We start from the raw sequence: 25,411 nt of genomic DNA, 5'->3' as shown, positions 1-25,411 counted from the left end.
TAGACGTAAAACAGGCTGCAGCAGGGCTTCACAGCAGGCTGCACAACATAATTAGAAGAAGGTGGTCAAAGTAAGAATTACTGGAAATCTTTTTTGATATTTTCCTGAAACCATTCAAGTGAATTTCATTTCACCATTACCATGCTCACTATTTCTCCCCACCTCTACGGGCATAACAGGAAAATAGCTAATATAAAAACTGAAATTGTATTCTTTCCTCTGTAAAGAGAGATGATTGCATATCAAGTTGGCTGGTTGAAGTACCTCCTGAGTATGACTCCTGTGTGGTGAGAGAGGAAGCATTTTTCTTCCAACCAATGGAAGAGTGAGTCAGGTTTATGACTATGGGGAGCAGAGGGTGGCCTTTATTTCCCTGAGAAGAGTCATTATTATTGCCCTGCAAATTTATGGCTTGCTTCCAGAGAGAACCTACCAGCAGAGTGCCTGTCATTTCTCTTACTATCTTATGCATTATTGATAAGTCTATGGTCCTGGCATCCATTGTGTGCTGTTGTCATAACTCAACAGCAGAAAACAGCGTATACAGTATACTGTAGATGTGTAGAGTGAGCCGTTCTTTTGTTCTGTACTGTATTTCACGGTATTATTTTATGAGGACTTTCACCTGTTAAACACAAGTTATGACAATACCAAGAACGACATCAACAGGTTTGACCCCTCTTAAAGAAAATACTGCCACTCGTCTTATTATAAAAATATTTTTTGAACCATCATGACTGGAAATGCCAAACAGAAGAAAGATTTAATACACGCTTTAAAGAATCGTTCCCCTGCAGAATTGTCATTTGGAAAAAAAGAAAGGCTTATCAAATTAAACTCAGTGTCATGAACCAGTTTACACGGGTTGACAGAACAGACGTGGGCTGTAATGAGCATGCTAATCCACAGCAAGAAGCTCTGGATCAGGCACCGGGGACAAGAGTGGCTTTTCGTTTTCATAATGCAGATGAACACGTCCGGGGAAAAAAAAAAAAAAATTCTATTCATTAAAGCACCTCTTTGAATTATACAAACAGAAATGAGATATTTAAATCTGATAACCACTGACTGCCATGCAGCTACAAATGCTGCTTTAGTGGGCCGTGTAAAACTCACATGACAATAGCCAGAACAACTGATTAATTGTGGGAGTCTGCTTCAATTAATATGTCCTGATAAATGGTTGCTATTAGCTATATACTCAGCAGTTACATGGGGAGATAATTAGATCATCATGTTGTTAAAGGATAATAAGGATCAGCCTCTTGCAACAAAGGATGCGCTCCTTTGACTCTGTCCTTCACCTGGCCGTGAACGCTGCCGCTGCTCAAAGGGGAGGCAGGAAAAAAAGAGCACCCAGGCTCAGACACCTTTCATTTCCCTGCTCGTGGCTGCCATATTTAGATATATGGATGTGCGCAAATTGCAGCCGTACAGTATGTATAGGCTTCAAGTGCAGCCACACACTCACTCATCAAAATCACTGTACAGTACTGAACAAGTTAATCAGTGATGTTTTATTTGGCACCTCCCACATGTGCTACCTCTTCCTCTCTGTCTCTTTCCTCCAAAGCTCCTCTCACTGAAGGACCCTTCAGACCAGCAGCAATCATCCTATTTAGACAGCTGAGAGGGCTGCTTTTTGAAACGTGGTATTGTATAATGCTGCCTGCGCTTGCAATCATGCTCTTCACTCTGCGATGATGAGGTTAATTTCAGTCTTTTGTGTATATTTTACCTATTTGGTTGTTTATGTAAGCAGTTTAATTCCACTGCAAAAGCAAGCTCGTGTTTAATTTTAAACTTTCAGCGCGTAGAAATTGATCATAGTGGCCTTGTTTTTAAGGTTTTTCCACCAAGGCATGCTGTAAGAATCAGCCTTTCAGTAGGTTTTTACATAGGTTTCTATACACACCTTCTTGATTCAATTGTACAAATATGTCTGAGTGACATTCAAAGCTGCCCGTGTGTGATGATGCATCCTGAGCAGCAACAGTGAAGGAAGATAAAGACTTAACAAATTTGTTTATTAGGTTCCCACTTTCTGAAGCTCAGCCAATCCATCACCACTGAACGACCTTATGAATACATTACAATACATTAAAGCTGATTGGCTGCACTGGAGTCAGTTCGTGAGTTATGTTGTTTGTCATTAGCTGTAACTCTTCTCCATTACGAAGATAAATGCTGCTGCGACTGTGTACGAAAATCTCTGAAAATCTGCGTCAGATAATGTACATGGAGGAAATACAGGAAATGATTTTTTTTTAACTCTTACTTTCAGCTTCAGTGGAGCCTCCAAACATATTGCAACACCAACAAATATTTGACAACCAAATGCACTTGTAAGCATTTTAAGGTTGATCATTGATTTGTCCTCTAGGATGAACAGGAGCGACTGGACTTTTGGAGGGGAAACAAAAAAGTGGTACGACTTCTGAGAGGATGTGGAATCTCTGTCTGGTGTGAGGACAGAAGGTTCGTCATGTAAACAAGCCGAAGCACAGAAGAACAACCTTGAATGCTGGATGGAAGCAGGACGTGACGTTTTGTTAACCCAATCATATAATCCTGTCACCCGACTTCTTCCTTTGCTCCTGTCACAATAACGAAGAGTATATAGTATGAATATCACCGCCTTTATCCTGTAGGAGCGCTTTTATTTTAGTGGTTTGATTTTGATAGTCCTAATTTTTCCAACAGTATTTCTGAAACCGACAAACCAGAAAATAACAAATGACTTTTTTTCCACCTGTGTCGCTGCTGAAAACTTTTCTCAACTACCTGAAATAAAAAAAAAGAAAACATTGAATTCATATACATTGTGTGCCATAAACCAAGGCTTCCAGATTCTATTGTCATTTCCTTCTGAGAGAACCAATAGGGTCTATTTTAAAGACATTTTATTGACTTGTCCATATGGTTTATAGGTTTCTAAATGGCTCCACTTCTACTTAGGAGAAGAATGGGAATTTAATCACACACCTTTGGCGAGCTTAGCGAGGCAGCTGTGACAGTCAACAACCTCGTCATGTCAGCCTGAGACTCGGGAGAGACTGTCCTTGAAACACAAAGAACCCCTGATGACATTGATTCAATTCGCTGTAGTTCTCATTCGCGGTACAAAGGCCAGTATACACAAAACCTTTTCAGCGCCGACAAGATGCAATAAAACAACACGGTGTGCTCTGGGTATCAAAATAAGTTTATCATTAATGCCTCCCACATTCGCAGACCATGCCACCGTCACCGCTGCTCCCTTCACATCAACAATTTTAGTTCAGGGTAATGATACAATGATACACTTAATTATTCTGGGTCCTGGCCAGAAATGTGCAGATGACACAATTTGGTCACAATATCCCAGTATTACAAGGGTCCTGATGTGTAATTACACAGATGTTAGGAGCGAATCAGGTACTGTACATGGGCTTGCAGTTGATTTGTGCCATCATGTTTCATCCTGCTTTTCATTTTGGAGGCAAGGACAAGCTGATACGCCTCAGTTGCTCTTATAATTATTTCTGCTCCTCTCCCTTTTCCATGCCCAGTCTCTCAGTCATGCTCTCAGTCTCAGCCCAGGCCTGGGTGTCGATCCCCGCGGACATGATGCTGGAATGCCTATCTCAGGCGTCTGCAGACGGGCGTTGGGAACTAGCCTCGATTCAATACAATTTTCTAAATCAAACTGAGGAATTAAATGAAATCTTACAATGTTATCGCTCTGGTCGAATTGGTCACTCGGGTGTGCTGCCCTGATAGACTGATAACACAACCCACTTACTTTTTATCATCCACATGCCACAGATTGCATCTGACTGCATGTGTGCACAATGTGTAGATGCTAGAGTGCTCGGGGGTAGTTCATGTCATCCAGTCCTTTAGCTCTTCAATCAAAATTGTTCAAATAGCAGTGTAATTCAGTGTGGCATTCAAAGGATAGATTATAATCCACAAGACAATCCTTGTATTCTTCCTGTAATATGCTCACAACAGCACCACCGTCCCCAGACATGCAAGCTTCAGTGGCTGTCTGTGTTTGCCAGATAAAGAGGAACAATGGTTCTAATAGGCAGCAGAGAGTCTCCACAAACCAGTGTTTCAGCCGCGCACATTTGTTCTCACAAAGGCTAAATGTATTTTGAGTGGCAGATTAAGGATATTGGTCAGGGGCTCTGCATTGTCAACTCTGAAAAGTGGGGTAAATGTGCGTTTGAATGATAATTCACACATTCTTATGCTCGACGGCAGACAAAAAAGACGTACTGTTCTCGGTTTTGGGAAATGTGTTTCACAGATTGTTAATTATGGGTAACATAATCTCATTAAGTCCTTTTGCTTTGCGACTCAATTTCTTTACAAGCATTAGTCATGATTGAGTAGTTTAGGGGTTTAAGTTCCTCTTTTGTCTGAGTTCAAAAAATGGCCGTTGTCATAAGGGTTCGGCTTTGTCCCATTTGTATTCCACAAGGAAGCCTGATGTCCAGCAGCAGCAGCAGCAGCAGCACAGTTTGCCTGGTCGAGCATCCGTGACACCAAACTGTCTCGGCCTGGTAAAGATATAAACATTCAAAAATGGTATTCTTATGGTATTCAATCACAACTGGCAGAGATTCAATACGATTTTCACAAAAAACCTCAAATACATTCTCAGCCTAATACACCTGTGGTGGGAAAAATATTCAGATCCTTTAAATCTATAATCAATATCCTGTAATAACAATGTATTAAATGACAACGTGAAAAGACTCTTTAGGATGTGAAAGGAGCCGCTCGTGGTGACAACCCGACAGAGAATTATCACCTGATTCTGCAGCTCCCTCAGCTTTCGGGAGCTTTATAGTGAGTTTCAGCTCATTGTTTGGCTGTCTGGGCTGCAGGTTTACTGCTCCGTTTCACTCTCAACGCTCTCATGACATCGATTTCAGCTCCAGCAGGCAGCTGTTTTAAAAACCTCTAAAAGCCCACTGCAAACTACCTGCTCTGCACTAAACAGCAGACAGGCACGCTAGACTAGCTGGAGATCATAGTGGAGCGCTTAGCCGCTAATATTTCCTGCAGGAATTGGTAGAGACCAAAAATAGAGATTAAAAAAAAGAGTGAATACTGCACTTACATTAACCAGGTGGCACAAACAGGACTTCAAATTAATGATAATGTTGTTCATGTGTAAATAAGCAACTGTTTGCTAACAGGCTTGCCTTTTCCACTTTAAAAGTGCTGCTAAGTGCCCACAAAGCCACTTCTTTTCGAATAGCTTTCTTATTTGGACAGAGAAAACAAGACGTGAATGACTGAATGTGGCACGCTGGTCTGTGGGAAAAATATTCATAAATGTTCTTTTTATTCATTAGCCTCTGCCCTAGTTAAATGTTTAATAGAGGATTGTACTTTACAAGCTTATCACATGATTTTTTTATGTCAAATACTACCTTGCAAAGTAGCTCATAACTGCAGCTGCTCGATAAATGTGAGGAAGTACTTTTCCTCTGTTATTTAGTGGATTAGAAGAGTAAAGTATTAGGAAGTAATGAACAAGTACCTCACAACTGCACCAGAGCACAGTGCCTGAGTAAATGCACGCAGTTACTTTGCAGGACGCAGCTTACTGCACATTTATCTGTGTATAAATGCTCCCTGAAGATGAACAGTAACGAGTATAATCAGCTGTCATTTTGTAGAACAGATATCTTTCATGTGGTTCAGGCTGCCATCCAGGGACTGGGGCCACTGATACAAAATCAAAAATGCCTCTCTGCTTCCGTCGACATATTCAGATATCGGCTGCTTGTGCTAGAGAATGTAAAATTTTCAAAGTATCTGAGAAATACACGACTTTACTCGACATAAATATCAAGGTGACCTTCATGGATGTTAAGGTAGCTATTTGCAAAGATTATTGATTTCCAGAGTAGGACACTCTGTGCCTTGTTTTCACCAAATGATCTCAGTAAATCTTGCGTTTCATCAGGGACGACAGTCAGTTAAGACACACTGCAGGACGTGGTGTCTCTATTCTCTGGAAGGTGTGATTGAGTCCTTGAGAGCTCCTTGGATAGACATGGCAATTGCTCCTCCGTCTGCTAGATCATGTCAAGATGCCCTGTGTATGTTAGCCGCCCTGGCTATCGATGTTTATTTTAGACCAGCGATGCGTCATTAATAGCTCCGTCCACAGGGCTGATGAATAAACTCTTAAGTCTCTAGTATTCGCGTGATGTTGCCCTCCCTCCGAGTGTAAACATTGTGAGGACAGATTAGTTCTGCTGCTGTGGGCAAAGGAGATTAGCAGAGATTATTAACAAACATGTTGGATTAAATAGACAGTATCACTCCCCTTCTTTCATCGCAACCGTGTGGTTAAAACAGAAGTTGGGGTGCAGCTGCTCAAACCAGCAGCATGGTTAAAACATCGTGTCTCGGCACGGTAGCAGTCGTCACAGGGATTGGACTCGGAGCTGCCTGGATTCAATCTTCTTGGTCCCAATTAAAATCAGATTTACTGACATCAGTCACAGTTCATCACAGTGATTATGCTCAAGCTGTTCAGTGAGGAGATGATACAGAGTTTATGGGAACTGCCACTAATTGGAGGTGTTCGCTCTCTCATTTTGTGTCCACTCATTAACTTAATCTTTTCCACTGCAATATATGATGATATCGTATTGCATCATATTTATACCTATATTTTTTTTCAAAAACAGCTTTAAATAATGTATACATGCTTCCCTCTACAGACTAAAGATCAAAAATGAGCCACTAAAATATGGTTTCACTCCAAACTGTATATACTTACATGACACTGTTTGTTTCTGGTTGTCAGTGATATGTGTGTCCTTTGCAGTTTTGAATCTGACGTACACAGTGGCAGAAATTAACTGTGAACACGTACATTTACTCAAGTGTCAGGACAAATGTGAGGTATCTATACTTTACATAAGTACTCCCATTTTATGATACTTTATTCTTGTACTCCACATTTATCTGGCAGCTATAATTACCAGGCATTTTAACGACCCAGCAATATACGAAAACAGCTTTTACAATTTGTCGGTTAATAAGTAAATTGATAGTTAAATATAAAAAAATGATGTTCAGCTGTTTTGATAACTGATTTTTTTTCAGCTGCTCAAACATGGCGATTTACAGCTTTTCCTTAATTAAGATAAAAGCTGAATAATTTTGAGGTTTGGACTGTTCGTTGGGCAAAATGAGATGTGAAAATGTAACTTTGAGCTCTGGGTAACTGTGACGGGCATTTGCCGCTATTGTCTCACATGTCATAAATCATGGAATATATTGATTAATCAAGAAAATAAGCAGTGTGATGAATAATGAAGGTAATCATTAGTTGCAGTCTAATCTAAAATAGTAAAAAATTTGCTCCACCACAACAAAGAGTAAAATGCTACTTAAATATTTCTGCATGTCTAATAACATTCTCATATACTGTTTAACAGCATGTATTACATCATTATTTCTCTGCATTGCTCTGCAATGAGTACTTTTACTTCTGATACTTTTAGTATATTGACTGATTATACTTCCAACCCCAATTCCAAGAAAAAGTTGGGATGCTGTGTAAAACATAAACAGTGTGGGATGCCTTGTTAATCCTTTTTGACATATGCTCAATTGTAAACAGCACAAAGACAATATGACAAAATATTTGTTTCACCTCATCAGCTTCATTGATTTTTGTAAATATCTGCTTATTCTGAATTTGAGTTTCAAACAAGTTGGGACAGAAGCAATAAAAGACCAAAAACACCTATTTGGATCATTCCACAGGTAAACAGGGTAACAGGTGATAGTATCATGATTGGGTATAAAAGGGGCATCCTGGAGAGGCTCAGTCGTTCACAAGCAAGGATGGAGCGAGGTTCACCACTTTGTGAACACATGATTGGATGAAGGATATTACGACATGAGCTCAGGAACCCATTGTAAAACCATTGTCAGTAGACACAGGTCATTTGCAAATGATTACATTTTGGTTTTATTTACATTTTCAACAGCATCACAACTTTCCTATTCTATTAAAGTAACATTTTTAATGCACTTTTACTTGTTTTACTTTTACTGGAGTACAGTGTTTTAAGGTAAAACCTGAGCTTTGACAGTTTCGGGAAATAACAGAGCAGTAATAAAACAAATAACACAAACACTGGGCGAAAACACCCCTTTGTGTTAAATTAGCCCAGTACTGCATTTGTGCTATATTGACCCAAATCATGATCCAAACAGAAGACCACCCACCTATAAGCCACGGACTTGCACTGTTTATCTGATTTTCAGATAATGTTATCTAAGGATAGAAATAAACGTATTGATTCGCTCACTTAAGCAATTTTCTTCCATCTGAAAAAGGAAGTCAATAAGCAGCTTGCAGGGACATGATAAGAATGGATCATTTAAGCATACGTCTGTAATAATGGCATTGTTCTTTTCCTGAATGGCTCCACCATGTATCTTGTGTTGCAGGTGCTCAAGGCCTGCCACCAAGGGGCTGTAATCATGCAATATGCTGGACTATAAAGTTTGACTTGTGGTGGGATGATGTGACCTGGCATATGCTCACAAATTTTATCCCATGTCACGAATTTTCTCTGCGGTGTGGTAGATGGAGTCAGAATCTTTGATCTCGTGTTCTTGGGTTCTTCACAATACACATAACAGAGAAATGCATTAGCGAAGAAACTGTCAATTAAAATTACAAATGAAATGTTTGGAGGCATGGCCTGAAGCTGCGATAAACGTGTCGGTGTTACACGCACATCACTTTTCATGTCAGAGAGGCTAAGTGAAACATTTCATCTCCTCACCTACACATGCAAATACAATCTTATTAAATGCACATTCGGTTCCTTGCACTTATTTGAAAGTTCAATGCAGAAGTATTTCCATAACTTCACACTGAATTTTTATATCTGTGCTAAAGTGAAGCCCCAGTGAAACAACTCTTACAGTCAGATCCCCAAGACTCTGAAAATGTATTTTACTGTAGACTAGAATCAGGAGAGTGAATAGAGAATTTTTCCTGAAAGTTCAATTTATGGGCAGCATGAGGGGATTTCAGGGACGGTATTTCAAGACAGAAACCCTGCAGTCTCTACAACAGACATTTAATTTTCTCATTCTTTAATTGCTGTGCCCTTGGCGACCCGTTCTTACTATCTGGTGGCCAATGGGTGGGTCACAACCCAGATTTTGGAAAGCATCGCTGTAAAGAACCAAACCACCACTGATGATGCCTGTTGTTTAATTGCAGTTTAATGGGAAAGATATGTTGCACTTTGAGCTCTCACATGATAGTGTCCAGTGCCATCTAGTGGTAAGGAGTCAGTCTCAGAGTCAGTGCTGTTCGTTTTGACATTTTATATCAATCCCTCAGGAAAATTACTTTTTATTCAGTCACTGAAGAAACAAAGAGAAACCATATTAGTATGTAGAGCTATAACAATAATTGTAGTGGAAAGAAGAGAGAATTTATGAAGAAAATCCATTAAAGCTACAGTTGTCAAATAATGCACTAATAATAACACATAAAATAAGAAAGAAAACATGCAGATATGTAGCAAAGTTCCAAAAAGCCCAACAGGCTCATTCAAAGTAGAAAATATTTCTTGTCAATAATATTCATACAATGTATGTCCTGCTGGAAAGCCAATCCGGTGACACCCACTAAAAGAAAATCATAGTCAACAGGTTCATCCATCTGTTTCATGTGCTGTTTTATCATCCTGACTCGTTTTAAGTTGTACTGCCTCTTCACAAGTCCTCATATCCACAGGCATACTCTGCCTCTGCTCCTCTTCCAGCTTCTTGTAGTTGTAGTAATTCATGATGAAGAAAAATATGCCAGGCACCAGCATCAACACTCCGCAGGCGTAGTACAAGTATTTGTATTCCCCGAAAATATCGACCAGAGCTCCTGTAAGAGAAGACGCACACTTCATGGGTCAACATTTTAGAAGTTCCTGCATTTTAGTTTAGGATTCAGAATCTGAAATAAAAATCTTAGTTGATCCACAGACCTGACATTGGAGGTCCAAGAAGCACTGGTATGCACTCAATAATGGTGACCAGTCCAACTGCACTGGAGAAACGATGAGCCCCGACAAGGTCCATCAGAACCTCGAAGAGCAGTGCACAAACCATCCCAAACGCCACACCAAAGAAGATGACATAAACAACCAGACCCCAATATCCAGACGCCAGCGGGCACAGAAGGTGGCACACACCATTGTATGACACTGCAAAACTGAAGAAGTACTGGATTCGTGGCCTTATCCACTTGGTGTTGCCTATGAGGCCAGTTGCTGGTCTGACAAACATGTCGACGAGAGCAAAAATAGAGAGCAAGGAAGCTGCTGAATATTCATCAATCCCTAGATGTTTGGCATACGGAGCAAGAAAAACCACAGGCGCGAAAAAGCCAAAAAACATGACCACATTACCAATGAGATAAATGAGGAAGCCCCTGTGTCTGAAGAGCGAGGGATCTATGAATTTCTGCATACAGCTCTGACCCTTGCTCTCCTTTTGCTTTTCCTCAGGCAGAAGGTTATCTGATTGCACACCGGCATCAGCGGTCGCAGCTTCCTCAGCAGCTGCCCCGTTATACTTTGATGGTTCGCTTTTCGGCTTCTTTTGAGCATGTTTGTTGACTGGTCTCATCAAAGAACCGGCTACACAGCAGTTCAAAACAATGGCTCCCAGGACGAGGAAACTCCCTCTCCAGCCAAAAGAATCAAACAGAAACTGATTGAGAGGAGCCAGACTGAAAAGAATAACTGGGCTTCCTGTCATAGCGAGTCCGTTCGCCAGTGGCCTTCTGACTTGGAAGTAGGTACCTATGATCGTCAGCGCCGGCTGGAGGTTGAAGGCAAGACCTAAACCTGTTGAAACAATAGAGCAGATCAATAACAGACCATGGACGACGGATTCTGCTTGGATCATATGAATATACAGTCAAACCTGTGACGGTGATGTCTCCTTAAATGGAAAAAATAATTTGCACATTACTCAGCAATGAAGATGATTGTTAGCAGCAGCTTTAGTTGTCAGTTCTGACATTATCTTTTATGTACTTCACCCATGTACAGCTATTTTCAGCAGCACCGTAGGTGGATCATTTTCATTAGATTAAAGTTTAAAGTCTAAGAGGGTTGTTTGCTTGCTGCACATGGGAATCCATCTGATTAAAAAAGACCTTTAAAGAAAGTAAAGTCTACCCTAGATCTATGTATTGCTTTGATGGCTCTGTTTTTAAAAGGCATGGACATTTCACTGTGATCTAAGTCTTTACACATTCCACAGAATGGCACAAATGACATTAGTGGACTGGTCCTGATAATCAAAAAACTAGTGTGAAAGAGAGGGAACAGAGAGCAAGAAAGAACAGCAGCGATTTCCTCAAAATCTAATAATTATTAAAAATGATTAGTTAATTTTTAAATATGATTATTCATGAAAAAATAAAAACAACAAAAGAATTACCTCCAATTACTCCAACGCAAAGATACAGGTGCATAATGGTAGTTCCAAAAGAAGCAAGTACCATAGCAGCACTAACCATGACCCCACCGACCATAACCACAGGCCTGCTGCCATAGCGGTTGACGAGTATGCTGCTCACTGGTCCTGTGCAGAGGAGAGAAATGCCTCACTTCTTGGTACTCTCTTTCACTGAGGGTTTACAGCACCGAGGCTACATGTGCCACTTACCTCCTGCATACATAGAGGCGAGCATGACTGAGGACACCCAGGCAATCTGACTGTAAGAAACTGAAAAATATTCCTGAATCTCCTTAAAGTAGATGGTGAGGGACTTGGGAAAGGCATAGGAGAATCCTATGGAGATGAAAGAGGCGAAGACGACAGCCCAGCCCCAGCCTCCATCAGGTGGAGTGTAGCCTAGATTGGTTGCTGCTGCAGGGGACATGTTTTGTTGCGCCGGCTGGGTGGTGGAAACAGGTAAAAGAAGTGAACAGAGTATAAATATTGCACATCTCAAAAGCGACGGTAATGGTCACACAATGCAGACCCTAATACATATAGTCTGTATGTCACAAGAGCTCACCTCCGCACAATCCTTGAAACTGTGCTGCCCAGGCTGTGAACCTTGTTGTTGTACTAGGCTGTGGCTGTCTCCTCAGAAAGACCCTGCTCTAAGGCTTTTGATCTCATCACGTGTGCTTACATGATAAATACAAGTGACCACGCACAAGAAAAACAATAACCCCGCAGAGAAGGTGATCTTAGGTCATATACCTAAGACTTCAAAAAGCAACAGCCAACCTACACAATCGTCTGTTGTTAATCTGCGAGGCCCTTTGTACTCCGTGTGTGTGAATGTGCTAGAGGTGGGCAAAACAGATGCAATCCTGTATCATGAATTGATATAAATGCCTTTATATAGCACATTTCACAAGAACTCAACTGATAAACTGTTTATAGATAACATAACCAGATAGGAGAGTCTGTTTTTGGTCAATCTGCTGCAAGGGTGGGGAACCTTTTTCCTGTCAGGAGCCATTTCAATTTTCAGTACATCCCTCGAGGGCTGTACTACGTTTTTGAACACATATATCACACTGACCTCTAATGCAACGGCTGGAACTTCTTCTCTTTGGCGAGGCGTCTGATGTCAGATGGTAGTGATGATGATGCTACTCGCAGCTGGTTTTCCAGGTTTGGCCTGTCGGTCGAGTCTTTGAAAGAGTCAGTTTTGAAAAGAGCTGCTCACAGTAGTAGGTTGTCCCAAGCAGAGACGTAAACTTCAGTGCATGTCTCCTCCGCATGGGAAAATCCTCAGGAGGTGTATAAATCTTATAGAAGTCAGGCAGAGGGAGGTTGTTGTGCTTAGCTCTGAGCTCGTTGTGCTTTGCAGCTCAGTGATTTTGCGTTGTCGGTTGTAAGGATCATCAGCTGGTTTAACTGGTTTGAATCTCACGTCCTGAAGCCTCTCACCAAATGCCGGAAGGAGTTTTCACACTCACCTACATATTCAGATGTCACAGCAGGCTTTTGTTCTTGCAGAGAAGGAAAATGCAGTGTTACCTCTTTCCCATTCCACTTCCCAAAGCTTTACTTCCACTTCAAATGATTTCCCATTTGAAAGCAGAGAGCTGAGAAGCTGACTGGAGCTTGAGGTTCACCTCTGAGAGGTACCTGGTAATGGTACTTGCTATCACCGAGTTTCGGGAAAAGGGTTTCTCTTCATCTTCAAGTGACAGTTTGGACGGTTTCTCTTTGTCTGGTTGTAGCTTGCCTGGGTCCAGACCTTTGAATCCGCCTACTCCACCAAGCTGACTGATTTGTCTGGCCTCATGACATGAAACAGCACTTTCTCATCTGAAAAAGCAGATGATCCAATGAGGGCCAATCAGCACTATGTGGGGAACTAACATTGTTGTCATGCCGCTGTTGAGTGACTGCTATAGACAAGACAGCCACTGCTATTGAGGCTGTTCTTGCTCGGTTTTTACGTCGTTCCACTCCATTCTTAAAACCAGCAAAACCAGTTGGCATAGCTACGCATCAGTGTCACATACAGTCTGGAGGCCGGACGTTCCCCACCCCTGATCTAATGAACTGAATATCTGACATTTCAAGGTATTTTAATCACATTGCCAGAGAAATCACATTAATCCTTTATTACGATAAAGTAGTCTTGCTCATTAATTTACAACATCACCAGCAATGGTCTCATACAACCTCATGGCTTAAAAATTTCATATTGCCTCACGGTATGTAAAGTGATATTGCAGCAGACATTCACAGATAGATAGATATAGTGAGCATTCACACAGCTGAACGCTGGGACAGGACCACCTAATGTTTATAAGACAACAATTATTTTGTTGGCATCCAACCAGAACACATCCCTTGAGTCTTTGCCACAGATGTGCTATCAAAGCCTCGTGGGACCTGTGGTTCTGGAATGCTAACAAAATAAGATGTGTTTTATCTTCATTTAAAATGCGGAGGCACTCAAATTTAATTAGCCATTACTGTAGACCCATTTAGCTTTGAGTATGAACACAAAACCCCAGTGTCAGGTCCCAGCTGTTCAGAAAGAATGATGAAAAGCATGCAAAAGAATCATTTTTCTTTGGTAAATGAGGACATGTTGAAATATTACGAGCTAACATTTACTCAAATACAGTTCCAAGGCACTTTTGAGCCATTTTGTGCTATTTTATACTCCACTACATTTCTTTAACAACTTAAATGACTAATTCCTTTGCAGATTCAGAGCACAGATAAAAAATATAATCAACATATATATTACGATCGATCATTATAGGTTAGGAAAAGACTTTATTGATCCCTGAGGGGAAATTCACAAGCTACCCAGTAGTACATGAAATAATTAAAATGAGCACCACCTGTACCTGCTCTAAATTTAAAGTGACGAACACATGAATACACAAGTAATTATAATCCCATAACATAATGTGCATTATTCTGAAAGTTCAAGTATTTTGATGCTGATAGGTTTGTACTTGAAAATGTTGAATGCATGACTTTAACTTGTAGTATTTCTACTTTGTGGTATTGTTACTTAAGTAAAAGAGTACTTCTTCCACCAGCGCCAGCCAATAAACGTACAGATATATTAGAATATGGACATAAAACCTTCATATAATATTTCAGGAAAAGACTAATAAAACAAATATGAGAGATACATTTGGGGTGGGACTTCAGCTTTGTCGCTCACACTCAGCTTGGAAAAAAGCAGCAGAGTGAGACCTCTCGCAGCTGACAGAGAGGAGGCTACACGCTGACCACGCCCCCTTCACTCGTGCTTCCGGCTGCTGTTATTAAACTGAATTAAACTGATTCGCCGTGTGTATGAATTGAGCTTTCAGTAGTAACCAGGCAAGAGTGAGGAAGCGAGATTATGTTTGGCATAACGTTACAAGCCGGTCGTTTGATTTGACCAGCGGGTCACCCATGTTTTTGTTACTCAACCACTTGTGTAACGCGTGGATTGTTGGCTCGTAACGTTAGCTAGTGTTAGCTACGCTATAGTCCTGTAGTGCAAGGTAGAGGAGCCCAGTTAGTCTATATAGGTAGCTAGTTAGCTAATAGCAAATTCGTGTGTTGGGTTAGCGAAGTGTGTCTTCAGATGTTTTCCAAAGTAAGAACATGTTTGATCTCGGGTTTGGTTAGACTGCCCGGTTGTGTAAATTCAAATGCGGCGATAAGAGCGACACCTGCCCTGTGCAAACATCAGCATCGGAACTTCAGCTCCGAGTCTGCAGATGTGAAGGTACGCGTCCGTTAGTTACTGTATTACTGTACAGTCTGCACATAAACGCTTCATGGCTTCATGTATTATCGCTGCAACCTTGAATAACACAGCCATTCATCGGTGAAGGTTGTGCTGTGTGCAGTAAGCCGTCAATGTAGCTATTAATAAAGGCGCTTTGTATTTCAGAGTTGGACGGTGAATGGTGAACATGCGCTGCCAAATTCACGTGTGCACCTTTTCCAAAAGTTGTTTATTCGAAAATAACCAACCAACCTCTCGTTAAGGTGTTGGAAGAAAAGCAGACACGTGTCCGAGTTATCGTTTTTGCAGCAGTTACACTCAAACGTTCACGTTTCTAACAATGTTTCTGAACGTCCCGTGTGACCGCTAGCAGCTAACAGCTAGCTGATGGTTGGATAGTATCGGGTCAACAGCAAACTAGTGGTAACGCTGGCGGTTAAACTACACATTTGCCCACTTAAAACAAACATCCGGTCAACATTTGAAGCGAGTCACCTTGAAACCTCTGGATCTGGACCAGCGGAGTGTGTTGTGGGTCCGAGCAGCACCTTATCCAGTCCGGTTTAACTATTATATGGACTTTAGCCCAAAGACCAAAGTTGAGACCGGGAATATCAGTGTCATGTAGAGGAGGGGGCACCAGATACCCTTACTCTAACCTGAAATGACACAAGCGACTTCCCGTAATTGGGGAAAATGGAGATGTTAGTGATTCTAAATATGATGCGTCTTTGTGATGTGTTATGATAAAAATGTTTGATAATTATTAGAATAAATAGGCCTTAGGTATATGCAAGAAAAATAATCTGTCTCTAAATTGGGATTTATTCAATAAAAATTATGAAATGCTAACACCAAATATACATTATGACTTACTATCTCACAATTCTGTATCTCATTTTGATCTCAGAAATTTTGGATTAATCTTAGATTAAATCGATGATTTTTTTTTTTATTTTTATCATGCAAAACTGTAATCTACTTTTTCTTTTCCTGGTGGAAATGGGCTTTGATTTTCACCACTACATGTAAACTACAGATAATCAGAATTTAAGTTATTTGCAGTTGTCTTCCAAGTCAAATATTAACTAGGTCTCATGCACCGGTTGTCCCTCGTGAACCAAAGGGTTGTAATTTTCTTCTCCTCGTGTTTTTCATTCACTCATTTTTCTTCATTTTTGGCCTTTTGAAAAGTTTTTATTTGATTAGTGTGATACAAAACAATGTGACACTTATGCTTGTACTGTCTCAAATTTAAGCTCTCATTCTATTTTAATGTTTTGCTGCAATCCACTTTTCACAGTGTTATTCACTGAATTGTATGTATTTCATATGCAGAGCGGAAATATGTGCAGACAGTACAGTTAGTATTCTGGTCTCACAATAAGATGTTGTCCGTAAATGTATTAAGGTATCATTCACCTGTGTAAGCATTAAACTATGAAAGAGGCCATTCAGCGTCTGCCAGCTGGAAATGTCCTCTCTCCACTATAAGTGAAAACAGTAGTGCTGTTATCGTCTGTTCCTGCTCGGTTTCAGGTGTTATATGATGGACTTTGTCCCATATGTGTGACGGAGATCCGCTTCCTCCAGTTTCTGGAGAAAGAGAGAAATCAGCCTGGAAAAGTAGATTTTATCGATATCTCCCTGCCGGGCTACGATGGAGCGAAATACAAGAACATCAGCTATGAGATGGCCATGGAGGAAATGCATGTGATTGATGAGAAAGACGAGGTGAATTCACATTCCACTACCTGTCCTTGAGCTGTAATATTCTGTATGTCAGATTGCCATCTTTGCAGATTAGCCTTCATGTAGTATTATGTTGAAATAAGCCGGTTGGCTAACCTCTTGCGTATTGGCAGGTTCACCGTGGGGTCCCAGCGTTTGCAGTCATGTATGGTGCCGTGGGTCTTGGCTGGGTGGCTCGCATCATGATGTGGCCACCTGTGAGACCTTTCATGGACAAGTCTTATGCCATTTTCGCCAGGAACCGCTTAAAGTGGACCGGACGTGGCCAGGAGTGCACCGCAGGGCGCTGTGAAAAGAAAACAGATGGGCCACAGAAAAAATAAAGTATGTTTAATAAGTTATTGGATAATGACCACGTGGTTTGTCCTGATCAATGGTCCATTTATTATGAACCTGTCTGAAAAGGTCCCAAGACTGCTGTTAGCTGAAGGGAAATATTAGCTGCCTGAGTGTGAATGTCTATCTAAAGCTATCACATGATGCAGAATTTCTTTACTTGTAAGACTGTAATTGTAAGCACACATAGTTTAGTTCAGTTAAAGCAATGGAAATATCTTCAAAAATGGAAACTGACAAACAAACAAACGTTCTCTAATCTACCGGAAATGGTCAGAACATTAAAAATTGATCTATAATGTTAAACGAATATCAGCATCCAAAGAAATATGACTAGGCTAAAAAATACAGCATAAAAGCAGCTCACTCTGACTAATAACACCAGTTGGCAGAACACTTGTAAAGATGACAGATGAGACAAAAGAAACTTTGGATACTGGAAAAAATACAAGCCTAACCTTGACAAAGATGACGGTGCAGAGAAAGAGCCTCGCTGCAAAAGACAGAGAGTAATGGAGTTCTTTATATAAGACTGTCATGCTATGACAAATATAGAGTCCAGAGAAAATCGCTGAAGCAAAATGCAGTCAATTTCCTGCTGCACACGGCGTCTCGGATTGAGGCTCATTCCAAAGCAGATAGTGAACCAAACTGTCAGGAAGCTGCCACTAGATGTCATTGTAAGTTTAAAATAATATCAGCTGTGAGAGTGAAATTGTTCCGTTTGAACTGTGTGACATGACAGCTATGATTATTGACCACATCATGACTGACCCGCTGGTTTAAAGTTGCCTTTTCTTTATATGGGTTACAGACAGCATAAGCAGAAATGATGAATTCAGTCGATCCTTTCTTACAGAAGTGGGATAAATCAATATTTAGTGTGTCTGCCAACTGTAAGTGACTGACCTGACATGATGTTTTTGATTCGAATGACTCTTTGTGAGTCATTTCTGTGTGCCGGCTGGACAGAAACAGACGCTCGAGAGAGTTTTTGATCTCACCGCAGCCTCTCCTGTTGTGAGCGTGATTCATTAACGACACATTGCCATGCAGAACAGCGTGTGCTTGTTAAAGGTTACATGAGTTGTGGGCATCAGGCGGTGATGTGTGCAAAACATGCTCAGTGATATACTTCAGTTTGACTCTTATGATTTTTGTATTGTGATTTGCTTCCATACAGCCACAAACTAAATCACTTAAATGCATTTTAGATCACAGCCTGTAAATTACTGGGTAATTATATACAAAGTAGCTATTAAAAAGTATTTATTGTGTACCTATATGTAAGTAGAAGGGAAGATAACAGATGTGTGTAAAGGTAAAGTGGAAATAAATTTTGCTAAGTGTTCATTTGACTCCTGAGTGCTTATTTAATATAAAAGGGTACAGTTATGTTTAATTCGGTAACAAAGCAGGAGCAATGGGGTGACGCTGTTGGCATAGAAATAATTTACGTTCTCATTTATTTTGAAATTATATATTTACAAAAAATGACTGCTTTAAGTGCAATACATTGTAGTTTTATGGGTTCTGTTTTTAAAATGATTAAATATTAGACTATGAAATAAGCCTCCATTGTTCACCCCCCTTTGTCACTATGTTAAGTTTATTATCTAGATTCTTGTTTGGTTTTAAAGCGGAAGTGCCTGTTCATGACATACAGACTAGATCAGCTGGTGCCCTGTTTGTACCTTGTAGTTACACAAACTGGGTGATTTAAAAGGAAGTTACAGTGTAATTTACCCCCCTACTCCCAAATGTGTTACCAGTGTGTACAAAATTTTTACTGTGTAACATGTGGGTATTTGCCACTACATGCGTGTTCTTGTCTTGTATCACATGCTGTGGCCTGTGCCCAGTTTCTAAGAATTACAGTGTGTGTTTTTGTGTGTGTTGTGCTGTGACGTAAGAAGCAGCTAACATCAGCTCCCTGAGACCCTTTAAGTTATCACCCCCTCCCTAATTTTAGCTATGGGCTAGCAGCCCTGCAGTCAGCAGTGACAGCACATGACATTAAGCCTGTATGGTCTTACAGGGCATTGGTCGTGCATGTCCACCCCCCAGCCCAGCTCAACCAATGAGATTAAAGCACTGCAGGAGAGCAGAGTTGCATTAAGTATCACAACACAGGAGAAATTGTGCTTCTGACAGTTTGTCAAAAGTGGTGTGCTGGATTTCAGAGAACAAGAAATTGGTTGAAGAGGAATTTTGAAGACAGAAGAACTAGGTGTTGTGTTTCAGGTAAATCTTCAGTGAATGCTTACATCGGACCTTTTCCTTCAAGGTTAGAGTGGCTATAAGCTACTTTGGTTCATGACCTTCCCCCGCTTAAGTGGAAAACAACCATAGCAGATGTTTGCGTACCCACTGCCATTCTCTTTGTGAAGGCACCGCAGACAGTGTGAATGCACTTTGACATAGTAATGAAGTGCAGTTCTATTTACTAAGCAGTGAAGGGCAAAGCTTTCTTTGTTCTCAGATTTCTGTGTCATATTGCAGACATATATCTATTGGCAGAGTTATTTGCAGGCCTTCTATACTGATGTATTTTCTCTGAGGTTTCATGTTACGCAGTGCTAGGAAACTGTGGGAGTGCAAGGCCACTGTGGAACAAAATGTTTATACACAATCAGCTCATTCTGAACTGTTAGCTGTGTGTAGAAGTGACAATGTGTCTCTGCTCTGAGCCGACATACAGCAGAGAAATTGATTTAGCAGCCTTAACCTGATGCTTGGAAACATTTGTCTGAAGTTTGTTCTTATTGTCTTGTGAGGTAATTCATGTGTCAAGTCACTTATAATACACATATAATACACGTCAGAATGTACAAAATCAAACTTTTGTACAAACATCCTTGGTTTCCAGATGATGTTTTGATGATTCTTTGACTTTTCCTATTGCACAACCAGCGTTGACATTACTGCCCATGAAATGTGGAGCATGCATTCATGTTCCCCAAAGGATCAATTGTAACAACTTTGATCTCTTGATTTTCTAATGCAAAGCCCTGCAACTTACAAACATCAACATGCTAACATTGCGGGTATGAGCATGTCGGCATGCTGATGTCAAGCATGGCTGTAGACTCTTGAGCTTGCACTGATGTGTTTGTTTTGTGTTTGTTTTCCTAGATTACTGTTGAAAATGCTGCTACAGCCCAAATCTATGAATGCTCAAGAGTGACATTTGGACTTGATTGCTGCTCACAACATCAGGTCAAAACATGGGTCGCTACCTCAGCACCAACTTGTGTTCTAGTTCTGTGAACAAGACTTTGAGGTCATACTGCAAAATTAGGTACCTAATGAGCCTTCTCAGAAAGTACCCTCGCCTGACTAAAGCACCACTCTGCCTGGACCTCCACAGAAATTCACAGCTGTCACATTGTCATACTTCCAGATTTACAAGAAAAGCTGCTGTTAAGAATTTAAACCACAGTTCTACAAGCTCTACCTATTACCACATCCACAGAGAAATTAAAGAAGTTAAACATCTTCCGTTTGTGCGGTTTTACTCATCTTCTAATAGGAGTACATTCAAAGCTGAAGCTCCAATTGGGATCTTTGAGGAGGCTCAGAACAGTTTTAACTTGAGTTCTGTAGGGGGACATCTTGGTCAGTCATTTTATCGACTTTCCAGACACATCAATGTTTATTTCAAGAGAAAGGACGTTGTACCTCTAGCTGAAAATTCCTGTCTTGTTGTCACAACTCCAGACAGTCTTGGCAGGTCACAGAGGCGTAGTCAAAGTCATCGGGCGGCTAGAGAGCGAAAAATATCTGAGGGCAAAGACACAACGCCGACCTTGAAATGCAAAGATGCACCGGAGAGCTCAGGAGCAAGTCCCTCAACGCTGGGAAAGTCTGGGCTGCAACTGTTTCACATCAGCTCTCTGGCAACAACCTTTGGTGAGAGCTACAGTTATGTTACGAATCACATTAACTCAGTGTTCTCTCGCAGTTTTGCAAAAGTTAAAATGCAGGAGAATTTGGACACCATGTCTTCCACCAGAGGGATAAACAGGAGGCAGAAGTGGAAAATAATGCAAAATACTTACATCACAAACCCTCAAGAAGCTGAAGTGTCTCAAGTAAAATCAGGTGCTGATCAGGCAGCAGTGCAACCGAACTATCTCTCCAGCAGTGGGGAGGAGGGATACGAACACTTTGCAAGACACATCAATAAATACTTTGGTGCAAAGGTTACGGATGAAGTTGGCCATGATCAGCAAAGGAGACAACAACTTCCCGCGGAAAAGAATAACAATGACAAAAACCACTTTTCAACACGACACAATCTACCTCAGCCGAAGCAAGACGAACCTATCACCCCTGAAACTGGAGGTCTTTTCCACAGCAGCCATAACACCACTATCTTTGGGGAAAACTATTTCCAAATGGCCAGTCACATCAATCGGTATTTTAAAGGTCAAAGTGGATTGGATGAGGACGTTGATCGAAATCCCCAAACAGAGACAGACCCTGGATCGGCTACCTCTGAGAGGCTGAAGACTGTATCCTTCATGGACTGTCTTCGCCACCCTACCAGTGCCATCCCTGACTTGCTGGGTGCTTATCTGAAGCTGGGCCCCCTGACCCAGACTGGTAAGCCCAAACCTGTCATGACATCACCGGAGGCAATACTGAAGAAAAAGGTGAGTTGAGGTTCAACCATTAGTCTAGAAAGCTACACAGTGTGTCCCTTATAGCTGACGTGTGTCATCATTTGACTGGTCTCTGGATGTGTGTTCTCAGCTCGTCTTGAGTCGGAGGCAGGCAGAGGAAGTGACACGAGGGTTGATTGGCAGTCTGATGCAGGCTTCATCTCCAGAAGCTCTGACTGCCTGCATGGAAGTGCTCAATGAACACCTTATACGTTACCCATCATGCAAAGCTTTAATGTGGCAGGTCTGTTGGAAGTGAAACCACCACATTCGTGAATGTTTAACAAACTGATTTGAGCTCTGTGAATTCTAAAAGGTGTTTCTGTCTCCAGGAGAAAACTGCAGTGACGTTGTTGAGAAAGCGACGGAGTTACAGCGATAACCAGGTCCTTCAGAGCACCTTGAGAGAAACCTTAGCTCTGATAGGCTACATGGATCCGGTCAAAGGTCGTGGCATTAGAGTGCTCTCAATTGATGGTGGTGGCACAAGGTAACTGTAATGAAATTGATTATTGATGACTGGTGGCCCTTCAGCACAGAGTTCATGCTGTGCACAGAACTAGAGCTGCGTCTTATTATCATTTTCTTTATCAATTAATCCAGACTGAGATGTGCAGTAGCATCATACATTACAAAGAAAAGCAGCAAAAAAAATGGTGATCTTTGTACTTCTTCAATACCTATCAACACTCTGTCTTTTCCAGAGGTGTGGTGCCTTTGCAGGTGTTAAAGTTACTGGAAGCTGAGACAGGCAAAAAGATCCACCAGCTGTTTGACTACATCTGTGGAGTGAGCACAGGTGACAAACCACCGAACTGAGAGTTACTAAAAATAACAATATAATGTATTCTCCATGCTTCTCAGGGTGAATCTATAATTTTGTGTCTCACTCTTGTGTCTCTGGCTGTGCTTATCAAAGGTGCCGTTCTAGCCTTCATGCTGGGTCTGGCTCATTTTTCTCTGGAGGAGTGTGCTGACATGTATCGCCGGTTTGGCTCTGAAGTGTTTAGACAGAATCCGCTAGTTGGCACCGTGAAGATGGGCTGGAATCACTCTTACTATAACACTGAGACCTGGGAGGCGATTCTACAGTAAGCACAGAGTAGATTCTGACAATACAGGTGAAGGTCGTGAAATCTCAGCATGTTAATAAGACAGCAGTACAATCTGGTCTGACAGAAGTGTCTGTTTTTATCCAATTTAGGGAAAAGCTGGGACATAGACTACTTATTAAAACAGCCAGAGATGAGTTGAGTCCAAAGGTAAGAACGGCGCAATCACCTTGGGAGTCAATTTGATGACATTGCCATCATGCTCACAGCACTGATAGAGTACTGTTGTATTAATGAGGCAACAGCTGCTTAAGTAGAGCCTCCTACCGTATTCAGAATACAAACTGCAGCTTGCACAGGTTGTGCACATTTTTTCATGCAGAGTGTTTATGTGCTCAGGTTTCAGCAGTCAGCGCAGTGGTGAACTGGGGTACCAGTCCAAAGGCCTTTGTCTTCCGCAACTACAACCACAAACCAGGCTCTCTCAGCCGCTACGCAGGAGCCTCAGGCTGCCAGATGTGGCAGGCAGTGCGAGCGTCATCCGCTGCCCCGGGATACTTCCAGGAGTTCACCTTACAAAGTGACATTCACCAGGTAGGAAGCTGCAGCTGTTTCTGCATTTCAGGTTTTCAGGGGAATCAAACATCGTAAATAAAGTTGCACATGGCTTAGAGTGTGTAGAAGTGAACAGAATACTCGTTCTGTACACTTGAAGATTTCTTTCTGTGTGTTTGTAGGATGGAGGAATTATCCTGAACAATCCCTGCGCCTTGGCTGTTCACGAGAGCCGTCTATTGTGGCCCAACCAGCCCTTCCAGTGTGTGCTGTCCCTTGGCACCGGTCGCTATGACAATGTCAAGAGGGCACCTGCCACCTCCACCAGCCTGAGGGCCAAAATCAGCAACCTGATCAGCAGCGCCACCGACACTGAAGGAGTCCACACCCTTTTGGACGATCTGCTGGCTCCAGACGTGTACTTCCGCTTCAACCCCATGTTGAGCGCTGTGGTGTCCCTGGACGAGAGCCGGCCGTGGGCCCTGGACCAGCTGCAGAGAGACACCCAGAACTACCTGGAGAGAAACCGGCCAAAGCTGGCCAGGCTCTGTTTGGTGCTCGGGGCAGAGCGCTCAGCTGTCACCAGAACAAAGGACTGGATGAGCGAGAGGGCCTGGGAGATGAAACAGAGATGGGTGTGAGTAGGTACAGAATGAGGCATGTCTATATGTGGATGCACACAAATGCAGGCTGTGGACAAAATAACAGAAACACCTCTATAGTACAGCGACCTTGATGTAAAAAGCGCTTTGGTGAAAGTGGTTGCCATGAAATTTTGTACAGACATCTAAATTATGATGGTGAACATGGTATTAAACCTGCTAAATACATGCATGTTAGCTTGCTGAGCTTAGCATTGTCTCACAGAGCCACTAGTAAGTCTATGGACTACTGCATTGTGTCAACACAGAAGGTGTTTCATACACGTACACACAAACCAAAGTGTCAGTTTTCTTCTGCTTTACACACATAATTACAGTGATTGAGCGTTGGGCTCTGAGTGCTGCCAAAACACGGTGGCCTACACTCAATACTGTGCCTGAATGCACCCTGTGCAGACAGAAATACTGAACATTGCTGCTAAAATGCTGCTTTGGCTGCACAGGCTAGACATGCTGTTGGTTCAGGCTTTGGTTTGTTGTGTTTTTAATCAAACATCTTGTTGAGGGTCTGCTTGTGAGCACAGTTCTCTGCAGTTTTCTGTCTTTTTTTGCCGTCTTGCTGATTTGTCGTGTTTGCAGCTGAACTCAGAATTACACTTGCTACACACTGTTTGTGAGTTGTATTACTGATCAGCAGCGTGCATCAGCTGTAGAGGAGGTTGAACAATCATCCCAAGACATCTTCCAGACAATCCAAGATGGTTGCTGCTAAGCCTCATCAAACTCATAAAGGCTGTTGTATCATAACAGGCTTCTGCTGTTTTGTCCACTTCCTGTATACATGCACTGAATCAGTATGTCGTCAACATGCCTCACTTACATCATGTATCATTTTGTGTGGTGATTTCTTGATGTAGACGCACAGAACAAATGAAATAAGCACTTTCATGCACTTTATTTAAAAAGGCTTTGTGTAATGTGCACACGTGACTCTCTGATTATTACTCTCTGTGCAAATGTTGACTGAAACACAAGCTATAAATCATACTTTCATGTGACTACTGCTGATGTAGTATGTTTTTGTGCTGCTGAGCGTTTTATGAGTATTTGTTTGGAATAAATTCATATTTATGAAGACTCTGCTGCTTGTCTTTAAAAGCT

General features: G+C 41.6%; 3 protein-coding genes across 4 annotated transcripts; 2 read left to right on the top strand and 1 right to left on the bottom strand.

The window, feature by feature from the left end:
• Positions 1–8,014: 8,014 nt before the first annotated feature.
• Positions 8,015–13,175, bottom strand: LOC143327150 (monocarboxylate transporter 2-like). 2 transcript variants are annotated; one of them, XM_076741364.1, is made up of 5 exons: positions 12,605–13,175; positions 11,731–11,962; positions 11,503–11,646; positions 10,038–10,901; positions 8,015–9,934 (listed from the first exon to the last, which is right to left on the bottom strand). In XM_076741364.1, the coding sequence occupies exons 2-5, from the start codon at positions 11,945–11,947 to the stop codon at positions 9,711–9,713; spliced, it is 1,449 nt and encodes a 482-aa protein (XP_076597479.1). In that variant the 5' UTR covers positions 11,948–11,962; positions 12,605–13,175; the 3' UTR covers positions 8,015–9,710. The 2 variants fall into 2 exon arrangements, with proteins under 2 accessions (XP_076597479.1, XP_076597480.1); XM_076741365.1 differs by lacking the exon at positions 12,605–13,175 and adding an exon at positions 12,086–12,228.
• A 1,630-nt stretch (positions 13,176–14,805) lies between these two features.
• LOC143327151 (uncharacterized) lies at positions 14,806–18,745 on the top strand. The gene is made up of 3 exons (XM_076741366.1): positions 14,806–15,283; positions 16,826–17,020; positions 17,152–18,745. The coding sequence occupies exons 1-3, from the start codon at positions 15,140–15,142 to the stop codon at positions 17,359–17,361; spliced, it is 549 nt and encodes a 182-aa protein (XP_076597481.1). The 5' UTR covers positions 14,806–15,139; the 3' UTR covers positions 17,362–18,745.
• A 2,550-nt stretch (positions 18,746–21,295) lies between these two features.
• LOC143327149 (calcium-independent phospholipase A2-gamma-like) lies at positions 21,296–25,344 on the top strand. Its single transcript, XM_076741363.1, has 8 exons — positions 21,296–22,032; positions 22,133–22,285; positions 22,374–22,531; positions 22,746–22,840; positions 22,961–23,132; positions 23,246–23,303; positions 23,493–23,687; positions 23,831–25,344. The coding sequence occupies exons 1-8, from the start codon at positions 21,355–21,357 to the stop codon at positions 24,287–24,289; spliced, it is 1,968 nt and encodes a 655-aa protein (XP_076597478.1). The 5' UTR covers positions 21,296–21,354; the 3' UTR covers positions 24,290–25,344.
• Positions 25,345–25,411: the final 67 nt, after the last annotated feature.

The sequence above is a fragment of the Chaetodon auriga genome, chromosome 10 (genome assembly GCF_051107435.1).
Source record: "Chaetodon auriga isolate fChaAug3 chromosome 10, fChaAug3.hap1, whole genome shotgun sequence".
Taxonomy (NCBI): domain Eukaryota; kingdom Metazoa; phylum Chordata; class Actinopteri; order Chaetodontiformes; family Chaetodontidae; genus Chaetodon; species Chaetodon auriga.
Note: the sequence above shows the minus strand (reverse complement) of the source record. Positions and strands in the feature narration are given on the sequence as shown.